This window comes from Diabrotica virgifera, chromosome 9, assembly GCF_917563875.1.
Source record: "Diabrotica virgifera virgifera chromosome 9, PGI_DIABVI_V3a".
NCBI lineage: Eukaryota > Metazoa > Arthropoda > Insecta > Coleoptera > Chrysomelidae > Diabrotica > Diabrotica virgifera.
Window position 1 is genome coordinate 41,269,802 of NC_065451.1, and position 13,087 is coordinate 41,282,888.

The following is a 13,087-nucleotide window of genomic DNA, read 5'->3' on the forward strand; positions in this document are numbered from 1 at the left end:
AAGGCTGACACTGATGAATGTCTATACTGCGGACACCCGGACACCGTTACACATACGATGCTAGAGTGCAACAGATGGATAGTAGAAAGAAACAGAATGGAAAGAGAGACATGTGTGAATTTTGTGACAGTGCGAGAAATGATTGAGAGAATGATTGAAAATAAATCTGGTTGGACTAGTATACACAACTATATCCGTGTAGTGATCAAGAAGAAAGAAGAGGAGGAAAAACAGCTGTACCAACGATAGGGATGAGAGGGAAATATATTGTAAGTAGAAGGTAGAGGAAATAAGTTTTGATGAGAGGCGAATAGGTGAGTTAGATTGTATGAGACAGACTGTAAGAAAGAAGCTCAAAAAAACATACAAACAAAAACACAATTTTGGGACCAAAAAAGGGGGAAACGGGGAAAAGGAAGGGCCTCCTTGCTTACAGTCTGTGGATAAATGAAGGTAAATTGCTTCGGAAGCGATGTCGACCTTGCAGCGGCCATTCCGCTTTCGGAGCGCTGGATGGCAGAGGAGGGTCTGGTTTAGCAGGTAGGCATTCGGCGTAGCCTCGGCGACGAGAGAGCGTTTTAAAGTACCTCGGGAACTATCGCTGGGGCTACGAAGAATGAATCCTGCACTAAGGTCAGTCAGGCGGCGTTCTGGACTGAGATGTCTTTTGAAGATTCCAGACCCCCCCCCCTCTTTAAAGATGAAAAAAAAAGGTACAACGAAGAGACAAATCGAAATTACTGATAGCTATAAATATCTCGGTGTAAGCATTACAAACGTTCATCGGAATAAAAAAGAAATAGCTACTAGAATTGGTCAAGGTATCTCAGCAATAACTCAACTGAATATTATACTCTGGAATAACCACATCATTCGAAACTCACGAATTAGGATATACATATATGTACATGTATCCAAAATACATAAATGGAAGTGAATTATTGGCGTAGATATTGTTAACTAACTAGAAGAGGCAGAGTAACGAATACTGAAATCAGAGAGTGTATGGGCAAATACATTGACATCCTGTAAATTTAGAATGCAAAAGGCTGAAATGATATGGCCATGTCGAAAGGATGAATGATCAAAGATAGCCAAAGAGAATGTTATAGTGGATCTCCGCCAACGACAGGAAAAAAGAAGACATAGAAGATCGTGGAGACACGCAGTAAATGGTGCAATGAAAGATACGTGTCTATAAGCAGATGACTGGAAATGATCGTAAGGGTTGGAAGCTAGGATGCGAGAAAGCTTCCAACGGTTACAACTGTAATAAACTAAATAACCGATTAAAAACTTATTGTATTAATTTGTACTAATTACCTTATTCCATCGAGGCACAAAGCGGCAACTTCCGGGTCATCACAATCTTGTAAACCAACACTAAAGGCAGCTAAAAACGACGTCCAAGCCATCTTAAACATCGGTCTCACATGTTCAAGATGCTTGGCTAAAGTAAATGGTGCTTGAACATGTGAAACGGATTCCATCAGATTCTTAGCGGCAGTGGAAATCGCTTCCATCTCCATATTAAAAAGGATTTTTCTTCTCTTTTCACTGTTGATCTGTTGCTTGCCGGGCTTGTTAACCGGATTCTTCATTTTGATCTCGTGTCCCGATATTTCATCGTATATTTGGGAGAGGTATTCTTCGGGTACGTCTTTGCTCTCGGTGTTTCCCCTGTTCAGTTTGATGTATTGCTCTTTGGTCATTTTGTTTTTGACTTGAGGAGAGTGTAGATCGGTGGTGAGCATGATTATTGAAAAACCAAGGACGTAAGCCGTATCGGCAGTTGCAAAGAGACCGTTGTTGGGGTTGCACTCGCAGTATCTACTGGCGAATTTTTCCATCAGTCTGTCGATCTTTTGCGCTTCACCTGGTAACCTGAAACACAGTTATTGAATGACATTAATTAATTATAGAACTACAATCTTCTTAAGACAGAAGATCCCAAAACAATAAGTAATAAAAAGGTGACAAGGTTCTTTATTAGGGCAGTCAATGAGGGTATTTGGCTCCGAATTCCATCCTACTATATCGATTTACTTGATATTTTCACAGTAAGTAGGGAATAGCTCAAGAAACAAGGTCTACCCTATACCGATGTGCGCTTTTATCTTGGGGGTGGTTCCCACCTCTTCTCGGGGGGTGAAAAATATTTTGGTAAAAATAGCCACGGATGAGGCTAGAGAACCTAATTTTAAGCAAAAACTGTTCTATAATTATTTTTTGAACTCAATACTTTTTGAGTTATTCGTGGTTGAAAAATGACACCTTTTCGGACGGATTTTTGCGAATACCTTAAACACTATGCATCTAACAAAAAAACTATTTAAAATATTTCTGTAGGTTATAAAAAAACAAAGAGATACGTTTCTTCATAAATCTTCTAGTTAAAATACAAAGAGGGATATGGTAGGAAAGAAGAGTTTGTTTTTTGCTGCATGCTCAAATCGGTGTATTTAACTTGAAATAACAGAGAATCTGTCGATTTTAGGTGTATAATGATACTAATAACTTTTGTAGTGCTTGAAAAGACCTTTAAAATGAGCAATACTAAATGTCGATTACATTCAAACTAAGCGATATATTCTGCAAAAAAGTTTATGACTAATGTATTATAAGAAGAAATGAGAAGTATATTTAACCCCTCATCCATCAGAATTTAAATACATCGTTTTCCTTCTACAATACTTTTTATTATAGTGTTATTTCTATGTTCAAAAGGTTGGACTGGATTAAAATGAATGGTTTTTGAAAAAAAAATAAGATCAAATTATAGAGCGCATTTTTAAATTTTCTTAAAAATCTTCTTTTTCTACATGTAACTCGAAAAAGATAAAAGATACGAAAAAAAGATACCACACAAAAATGTAGGGCTTTTTCAGATAAAAATTTCCTTTTTATTTTTCATTACTGTATCTCTTATCATTTCCAAGTTACATGGAGAAAAAGGAAGATTTTAAGAAAATTTAAAAATGCTCTCTATAATTTGATCTTTTTTTTTCAAAAACCATACATTTTGGTGGATGGAGGTTAAAATTACTTCTTATTTTTTCTTAAAATACATTAGTTATAAATTTTTTTGAAGTTATACTTCTTTAGGCACGAGGGTAAATTTTTCATTTTACAGTATGGTATAAACGTTATACAGGATCTGATTGGGTGTTAAAATCATCTGTCAATAATTGTTCAATATGGGGATTTTGGATAAACAAATTAATGTTGTGTATATTAGTTTTTATTGTTGTGATGGCAGAGAAAAAAAGCAAGTTTATAATATTGTAATGACTTTTTAAATAGTTTTTAAAAGCGACAGGTGCGTAATAATTCTAAATGTTTCAGTATCCTAATAAAACATTTCATAGGTATGAATACCTACCTATTTGGAAAATTTAAAAAGAACCTACTAAAATAGTATGTAATGCTTTGATTTACATATTTTGATTACCATCAAAATTTCTATCAATATTCACCTAATATATTGTTTTCTTACTCTATGTTTCGTTGTAATTTAATATTTCTTTCAATTCTAAAAAATAATTTCAATTCAAAATGAAAATAATTTGGTTAAATTCAGAACCGTCAAATGTTTAATCCGTTTAGTTAGTTGATCTTCGCACATGATGACATGGGTAAAAGTTTAAGGTGAATGAATTTCAATACTAACTGCGCTGATAAGCGGGTTCGAACCCCAATGGAAACTTATTTTTTTTATACATTTTATGATTGTAAGTTTATTTATTATATAATTTTTTTTTCAGAAAATACGTATTTATTTAAAAATTTTTCCTACATTGTTCAGTAATCATTTGTGGCATTTTTCAATGTGTTTGTTTGTGTGTGCTTTATTCTTTTATTATTTTAATTTTTGGCATTGTTTTAATTAAAATATTTTGAGAAGTAGTAAGTATTAAAATTAGTTTAATATTTAAATAAAATATAAACTGTTTAAAGTATATTAATTTCGTTGAAATCATATAATAGAAGTACAACTTCTTACGTGCGTACAAATTACACACACATTCTTTTTTTTGCAATATATCTCGCTTAGTTTTAGTGTAATGGACCGTTAATATAGCTCATTTTAAAGGTATTTTCAAGGACTACAAAAGGTATTAGTAGCATTATACACCTAAAATTGACCATTTCTCTGTTATTTCAAGTTGAATACACCAATTTGAGAATGTACCAAAAAACAAACTATTTTCACCTACCATATCTCTTTTTGTATTATAACTAGAAGACTTATGAAGGCAAGTGTCTCTTTGTTTTTTTTTATAACCTACAAAAATGTTTAATATAGTTTTTTTAGTTAGATGCATAGTTTTTAAGGTATTCGCAAAAAACCGTTCGAAAAGGTATTATGTTTCAATGAAAATGGCCAATTTTTTAACCACGAATATCTCAAAAAGTATTGAGTTTTCAAAAAAATATATACAAGAGTTTTTGCTTAGAATTAGGTTCTCTAGCAAATTCCGTGGGAACCACCCCTAAGATAAAAGCACACATCGGCATAGGGTAGACTTTGAATTAGGAGATAAGTAGAGGCTATTCCCAAAATTTCATTAAAATCCATGCTGTAGGATAGAATTCAGAGGTAATATCCTATTCTTGCTCCCATTGACTGGCGTATATTGTGACATGTCTAATTTAAATATTACGTTTACATGCCACAATAATTGTTGGTTGTAATCAAATTACATTTTTAACTAATTAATGTTTGACGTTTCGACTTCTCCACTCCGGAAATCCTTCCCAAAACAGATTGTTTTAAAAGTCTGCGAAAATGTATAACCAAGTTGTTTGTTATTGATTATGTCTTTTCAAAATTGACAAACTTGGCCTCGATTTTGTAGGCAACTGCGTGCATATGGCTGGAAAATTTTACCCTAGGGATATCATCTTTACCCTTGTGTTAAATATTTGTGTAATCTATATTGTATCTATAATCTGTATACAGTGTATCAATTTGAAAAAGTAGCACCAAAACACGTCAAATTTATTTGTGAGGGAGATATTTTGTAAACCAGTTGTCAACTACATTACATCAAGCCTCTAGCAGGGGCGGACACAACCCCCAAAATCTTTAATGGAAAGGGGGGTTGAGTGATACCTTATTTTAAAGGTCGTTTCACCACCTTTTCAAAAATACCGCATACAAAATATTTCTTTTTAGTACTTTTGGAAAAATCAAATGAAACCGTACAGACATTAAGAGGCTACGGTAGCGATCAACAGGAAGCAACAAACGCGGTCCAAGATTGCGGCTGTAATTTTGAATATTTTGTCGAGATATTTGGCACACATATTCGTAATATAATAAAGAATGGCGGTACAGAGCCCAATTTGAGAAATATATTAGTATGTGGAAATTACTCAGTAATTAAATACAATATTAAAAACACGAGCCTGTACCGCCATTAAGAAGAACAAAATAATAAACTTTCTTTAAATAAACTTTTTTATCCCATGCCTAGATTTTGTGTCATTTTGGGCCTACTAAAATTTTTTATTTCTAACAAGAAATCGAATATAACTAATCGCATATTATAACTAATAACTAATTAGGCAACATAGAGAAATTGTCACTGTCATTTTGACAAACCTGCGTCAGATTTTCTCTTTTCTGTTATCTTTGTCGATATCTGTTCAGTGCAGTAGTGTGTTATTTTAAGAATTCGTTATTGTTGTTTCATAGGAAAGTAGTGTTTATTTATAGTCAATTTATTATATTTTTGTGTTATGGCGCATCCGCATTGGTAAATTTTTCGTGCATTTTGAATTAATGGTTCGTCGCAAGAATTTGCGTCCAAGTGAGGACGCGGTGCTCAGATCATGTGATCTTCGCTCGAAAACGATAACCGATGGAGCGTGTGCGTTGTGTGCGTCGAAAATTCTTGCGTTCGAGTTATACAACGAACACGACCACACTAGCACATTTTACTTCGATCACGCAAATATTTTTTTTTTTTTTTATTATTATCAGCATCAACCACTTTGGGTTATTAGCTGTACTGTCATTGATACATGGTTACTTAAATCTAATAGCATTTTGATTAGGTACCTATTACATAAGTTCACATTTAGGTAACAATATCATAATTTACAAATTAAGAATGGGGTTTATAAAATGTTAACAGTGGTTATAGTTTGTTTAAAACATTAATGTCTTTCAAATAATTAAACAAATGCGTAAGCTTACAGTGTGATCCTAAGGCCGCTTTTATATTGAGAGGTATGGAGTGTTTTTGTCTTTCATTAAGATATTTAGGACACTCTATTAATATATGTGTTACATTGATGTCGCAATTACACAGGTCACAAATAGGGCGATTTGACTTAGAGATTAGGTAGCTGTGAGTAAGTCTGCTATGCCCTATGCGTAAACGATTTAGCTTCACAAACAGCTGGCGATTTAGGTCTATCTCACACCAAGGTTCAATTGAGGGCTTTATTGTGTGTAGAGATGATTGTGAAAGATTCCATTCGTTTTCCCATTTGTTTAACACTTTTTCTTTAAGGAATGGTTTGTAATCGGAAACAGGCACTAAGTTCACTAACACTGAAGACGCACTGTGTATTGCTTCTCTGGCATGGAAATCTGCTTTTTCGTTTCCTTGAAGTCCAATGTGTGATGGAACCCATATAAAGCTTACTTGCTGCATCGTGTTCTTCAGTAAATGTAATTGTTCTTTTATTAAAATACTTATAGGATTACTTGTATATAACTGTTCTATCGTATGTAATGCACTGAGAGAGTCGGTAATTATGACAGATTTTTGAATTTTTTGAGTACGAATGTGAATGAGGGCTTGCAGAATTGAATATGGTTCTCCAGAGTAAATACTGCAAGTGGAAGATAATTTAAATTGTAATATAGTGTTTGTCTACAACTGCCGATCCCACACCATCAGCAGTCTTAGATGAATCTGTATAAATATAACAATGATCTGGGAAAGAAGCAAGTATGTTGAGAAAAGATTGATTAATTGTTGCATAAGGGGTATCAAGCTTATTGTATTTAGAAAGAGTTGGATCACATATTGCGGGAGGAAAGGTCCAGGGCGGAGGAGTTTGTAGTATCGGTTCGAAGATTTTAGTTTATTTCTGGAGCTGAATTTGTCGAACAATCACTATCTTGATAAGCGGGATCGTCTAGCATTTTTTCGATTTTGTTTATTAATTTAGTGCATTTGGTTTTCATGCTTTTTTCTGTAAAATATGGCTTAATTGTTGATAACATGTAAATAAAGTTGGGTATATCCGTTGTGTATGTTTGTAATAAACTAATGGGATCAGTCGAGCTAGTATAATTTTCAAAAAAGTCAAGTGTTTGTTCATATGTTAAGTTAAAATTATTTGACATATCGTGAAATACTGTTTTTGTTGGCATCATTATTTCCTGAATTGATCTGGTAGATTCAGTTTGCTTTTTTTGTTTCTTTTTGGTTTGTGTTGGTACTTTAAATTCTTTATTTAATTCTTCAGTGGGAGATGGAGTAGTATTAATTTCCGAAATTGTTCTCTTATTGGTCGTTGACTGATCCTTAGATATACAATTAGTTTCCATAATTAATACGGGGGGCATTAAATTAGTATCTGTTTGTTGGTTAAGTGAAGGCTCGGCATTAGAATTACCGACTGGATGATTTGGTTCCATTTCTAGGGGTGATGGAATAGACTTGGGGGATTCTTGTGGTTGTTGTTGTATTGGTTGTTGTTGTATTGGTTGTTGTTGTTGTATTGGTTGTTGTTGTATTGGTTGTTGTTGCATTGGTTGTTGTTGTATTGGTTGTTGTTGTATTGGTTGTTGCGGTTGGTGTTGGATATGAGAGGAATCGTTTTGTTGATTATGATTTGAACAATTTGCTGCAATGTGACCTGTGTTCTTACAGATAAAACATGAAGGTTTATCTAAACTTAAATATATGCGATACGAAGTTTGATCATATGTCATTAAGAAAGAAGAGGGAAGGTCTATATCTGCAAGTGGTTGAATATAAGTTTGTCTTCTAAAACTGAGGACGTGTTGAAATTCTGGAAGTTGACTACCGATTCTAAGGAAGGTTAAAGGTGACATTAATTTAAGACCGAATTTGGTTAACTCATTCTCTATTAGAATATGTGGAATAGAAGGGCAAACACCCGATAGTAACAGTCTTTCGTTTGGAGTTATCAATTTTCGTGCTTTTAGATTTTCGCCTTTAATTGTTATTTCTGCTGGACCGGACATAAATTTTTCCACCAGGGATTCGCTGGAGAGATAAATACATATTCTGTTATTTGATAGCCTTGATGAAAATAAAATATTCCGTGGATGAACAACTTCACCAAGTGCTATTAAGTACTCTTCTATTTTAGTATCAGGTAGCGAATTAAATAAAATTGCTTGCAGCTTTGAAGGAAATTGAATTGAAGAAGCATTGTTAAGCACAGTTGAATATGAGGTTTTGTTTTGAGGTTGTTGATGATCTTCAGTCATGATTGTTGACAAATTAGTTAGGTCGGATCTGGTATCATTTGGTATACTCATTAGTAATTATGAACCAGTTTCAGAACCAGAACTAGTTCCGAGAACTGGCCTTTCGGCCGTCACTTAACCTTACAAACGGTATGCTTTGTAATGTTTTGAATAAATAAATAATAAAAACTCACTGGTTTATTCCGTAAGGTAACTGCACTATATACTATTACTTTTTGCTTATTTTCAAGTTTATTTGGATATAAACTACTTGAAAAAAGATGATTTTTTGGGACTGAAATGTAAACACAGTTTGTGTTACCATGTTCAGGACCGGACTCCACGCAAATATTTGCGACCAACATCTGGTACGCACGAAAAATTTACCAATGCGGACGCGGCATAATAGAACTAAGTTGTTCGCCTATTTGAAAAAACAGATTATTGTTAATTGTGAATTTTAGTTATACAGTGAGGACGTTTGAGTTGGAATACATTCATTATCTCGAGAAGGGGCGAATTTGAAGAGAAATCCTGAGACAGGTCGATTTTTAAATTATGACTTTTTGGCATATATGTCATACTAGTGACGTCATCCATTTGGGCGTGATGACGTAATCGATTATTTTTTTTAAATGTGATCAGGGGTCGTATGACAGCTCATTTGAAAGGTTATTTAATTCTGTATTCAGTAATATAAACTTTAATATAATTATTTATACAGGGATTCCAAAAAAAAAATTTTTAATTAAATTAATTGAGATAAAAAAAAAGAATGTATGTAATTCATTTATTTTAAAATACATTTGAGTGCTGTCAGAAAACAGAAAGAAATGTTTATTCGACAATTAAACATTGTTAAAACTGCCACCCACCGGTCTCTTATTGAATTTAAGCGAAAAGCAATGTTTATTTGTAAAATAAACAATGTTACGTGTTTTCATGACAGCAGTAAAATGTATTTTGAATTAAATAAATTGCTTACATTCTCCTTTTTGTGTAAATTAATTAAATAAAATAATTTTTTTGTACACCCTGTATAAATAATTATGTTAATTTAATGTTTATATGACGGAATAGAGAATTAAATAACCTTTCAAATGAGCTATCACACAACCCCTACTCTCATTTAAAAAAATCATTGATTACGTCATCATGCCCAGATGGATGACGTCACTAGTATGATATATATACCAAAAAGTCATAATTTAAAAATAAAAATCGAACTGTCTCAGGATTTCTCTTCAAATTCGTTCATTCTCGAGATAATGAATTTATTCCAACTCAAACGTCCTCACTGTATGTAGGTCTGTAGGTAGGTAAGTATATTTTACGTAAAAATATTTCGAATTCTAATGCGAGTATATAAAGTTTTAGGAGGATCTTTTATTCTAAAAATATTATTAATAGTTTAACAAAATGAGAAAAGTTAATCAAACGAAAAATAAAGTGAAACCTTCCAAGAAAACAGTCCATTAAAAACCGTGCCAAAATTATGCGAACATGGAAATTATGAACTAAATAAAACACAGCTCTTGTTTCGCTTCACAACGAAATGATTATTTATTATTACCTATTATTTCGTGCAAATACATATGTTAACATAAAATTTTCACCGATTTTGGTTTATTTTTATAAATATTTATTTACTAACAACAAAATTGTTTTCTATTACTTCCATTTAGCGCGCCTATGAGTGAAATTGTCAAAATATTAATCTTAGATACTGTCAAAGATTACCACTGTTGCCAAAGTTTCGCAGACCTTACGAAAAAAGGTACAGTATTTCTCATGATCATCTTTCAGTGCGTCACAGTTTTTCGATTTCTTTCTAACGCATTAAATTGTATGTGGCAGAAAAAACGGCACGTCGGTGATTACATTTCGTCGGTGACATTTTTATAACATTTATTCTAGTTATTCTAGTTGTCGATAGATGGCGCCATAATAAAAAAATAAATTTTTTTAAGTAGATAATAATATTACAAATATAATCTGTATAATTTATAATTTATAACCTGTATAATTTATAATCCGAACAAAGTACGTGCCTCCTAGTGGCGGGATACGGGCAACAATACATTGGCTTATAGGGCAGTCCTTACAGTAGGGATCCTGGCCTATACAGAAAAATACAGGCGGGTGTGGGGTAATACTGCACTTTGGTTGCATTGGTGGTGTATTGGCTAAACGTGCAGGGCAGGGTATGGTGCTGATAGAAAAGGCATTCAGGCATCAAATATCCAAACAAAATCTTTTCAGGCCATAATAATGAAAAGACCTCTCCAATGATAAAAAACTTACACTGAAATGATGGCATCTCCTGAGGTAAAATGTGCCGGAAGTAAAATGAGCCTCCGTTCGGATTTCCGGGTGAGGACTATCTCAGGGGGAACACCATTGCAGGTTAGAAAAATCAGGATAGGGTCGTGGAATCTTGGTAGTCTTACAGGTAAGAGTCTGGAGTTAGCGGATGCGCTCAAACGAAGAAGAGTTCAAATTGCTTGTATTCAAGAAACTAGGTGGAAAGGACAAAGGGCGAAAGAACTAGGTGAAGGATACAAATTGTGGTATGTAGGGAGTAGTAACACTAGAAATGGAGTTGGTATAATTGCTGATAGTGGAATGAAAGATAACGTAGTAGAAGTTGTAAGAACGAGTGATAGAATGATGTCAGTGAAATTGGTAATTGATAAAGAGCTATTGAATGTTGTGTGTGTGTATGCTCCCCAAACAGGTCTGGGTGAGAATGAAAGAAGAGCTTTCTATGATCAATTAGGAGACGTACTGAGTGATATTCCAGCAGAGGAGAAAGTTATAATAGGAGGTGATTTCAATGCACATGTGGGCCAAACCAAGACAGGATATGAAACAATACATGGGGGATTAGGCTTTGGAACTAGAAATGAAGCTGGAGATGACATGCTTGAATTGGCAACAGCATTGGATATGGCGATTGTTAACACATTCTTTAAAAAGAGAGAAACTCAACTTATTACCTACAAAAGTGGACAACATCAATCCCAAATAGACTACTTCATGATAAGGAAAAAAGACATACGTGAATGCAAGGACTGCAAGGTAATAGTTAGTGAGACAGTAAGCCAACAACATAAGCTGCTTGTTCTGGACATCGAATTAAAAAGCGAAACTAAACAAAAATATCGGAGAGGACCACAAAAAATCAAGTGGTGGCTGCTGAAAGATGAGAAAGAAGGTCTATTCAGGAGAAGAATAGTAGAAAAAATATGTTGAAACATGAAAGGAAGCCCTAATACAATTTGGAGAAAAATGGCCAGTAGTATTAGAGAGACTGCTATTGAAATACTTGGGAAAACGTCAGGAAAAAAGTTTGAGGATAAAGAGACTTGGTGGTGGTCAAACGAAGTACAAGGAAAAATAAAAGAGAAGAGAAAATTATATAAAAAGTAGCAAGAAACCAGATCCGACACAGATCTTCAAAACTATATGGTGGCGAAAAAGGAAGCGAAAGTAGCAGTAGCAAAAGCCAAGGCAGAAGCGTATTCAAACCTATACGATCAACTTGATATCAGGGAAGGCGAAACGAAGATATATAAAATAGCCAGAGAGCAAAGAAAGCAAAAGATTTTAATCAGATTAGATGTATCCGAGATGAAAATAATAAAATACTAGTTCACGAAAGGGATGTCAAAAAGAGATGGAGAAAGTACTTTGACAGCTTATTAAATGAAGAATTTGACAGACAGCCTGTAGAGTCAACGGAGACAGTAGCAGCAATGGTCACCAAAATAAGCAACGAGGAAGTGGCTCAAGCGCTTCAAAAAATAAAGAAAGGAAAAGCGGTAGGACCAGATGATATTCCTGGGGAAGTATGGAGAGCATTGGGAGAGATAGAAACAAGGTGGCTAGCAGGTCTATTTAATAGAATTATGGAAGTTGGACAAATGCCAGACGAATGGAGAAGCAGTATACTGGTACCTGTTTACAAAAACAAGGGAGATATACAACAATGTACAAACTACAGGGCTATAAAACTGCTTAGCCACACCATGAAAATATGGGAAAGAGTAATTGATAGACGGATACGTGAAGAGACCGAAATATCCGAGAATCAATTTGGCTTTATGCAGGGTAGATCAACAACAGATGCAATTTTCATCATAAGGCAGTTGATGGAAAAATACAGGAGTAAAGAAACAAACGCTCATATGGTATTCATTGATCTTGAGAAAGCATATAGAGTTCCTCGAGAGATTCTGTGGTGGGCACTCAATAAGAAAGGAGTCCCTGGTGAATATGTAAAGATTGTGAAGGATATGTATGAGGGAGTAACGACTAGTGTTAGGACAGGTGTGGGAGAGACTGATAAATTTCATGTGAAAGTAGGATTGCACCAAGGCTCTGTGCTTAGTCCATATTTATTCTCATTAGTTTTGGACCAGATAACAGCGAAACTACAGGGTAACATTCCATGGTGCTTAATGTATGCTGATGATGTCGTGTTAGTAGGAAATAGTGAAAGAGACTTGGAACAAAAACTGGAACAGTGGAGACAAGCTCTGGAGGAAAAAGGTTTAAAACTTAGTAGGACAAAAACAGAGTATTTGGAATGTTCATTTAAAGATGGAGCTACTACAAATA

The 13,087-nt window shown here is 34.2% G+C and overlaps 1 protein-coding gene across 2 annotated transcripts in view; it reads right to left on the reverse strand.

Moving 5' to 3' along the window:
- Nucleotides 1-13,087, reverse strand: part of LOC114333745 (brefeldin A-inhibited guanine nucleotide-exchange protein 1) — a 130,895-nt gene that overhangs the window by 54,750 nt on the left and 63,058 nt on the right. For both annotated transcript variants that reach the window (XM_050662564.1, XM_050662565.1), the window contains one exon: nucleotides 1,324-1,884. In XM_050662564.1, the coding sequence (XP_050518521.1) occupies nucleotides 1,324-1,884 (561 nt within the window). The remainder of the gene's footprint in view (nucleotides 1-1,323; nucleotides 1,885-13,087) is intronic.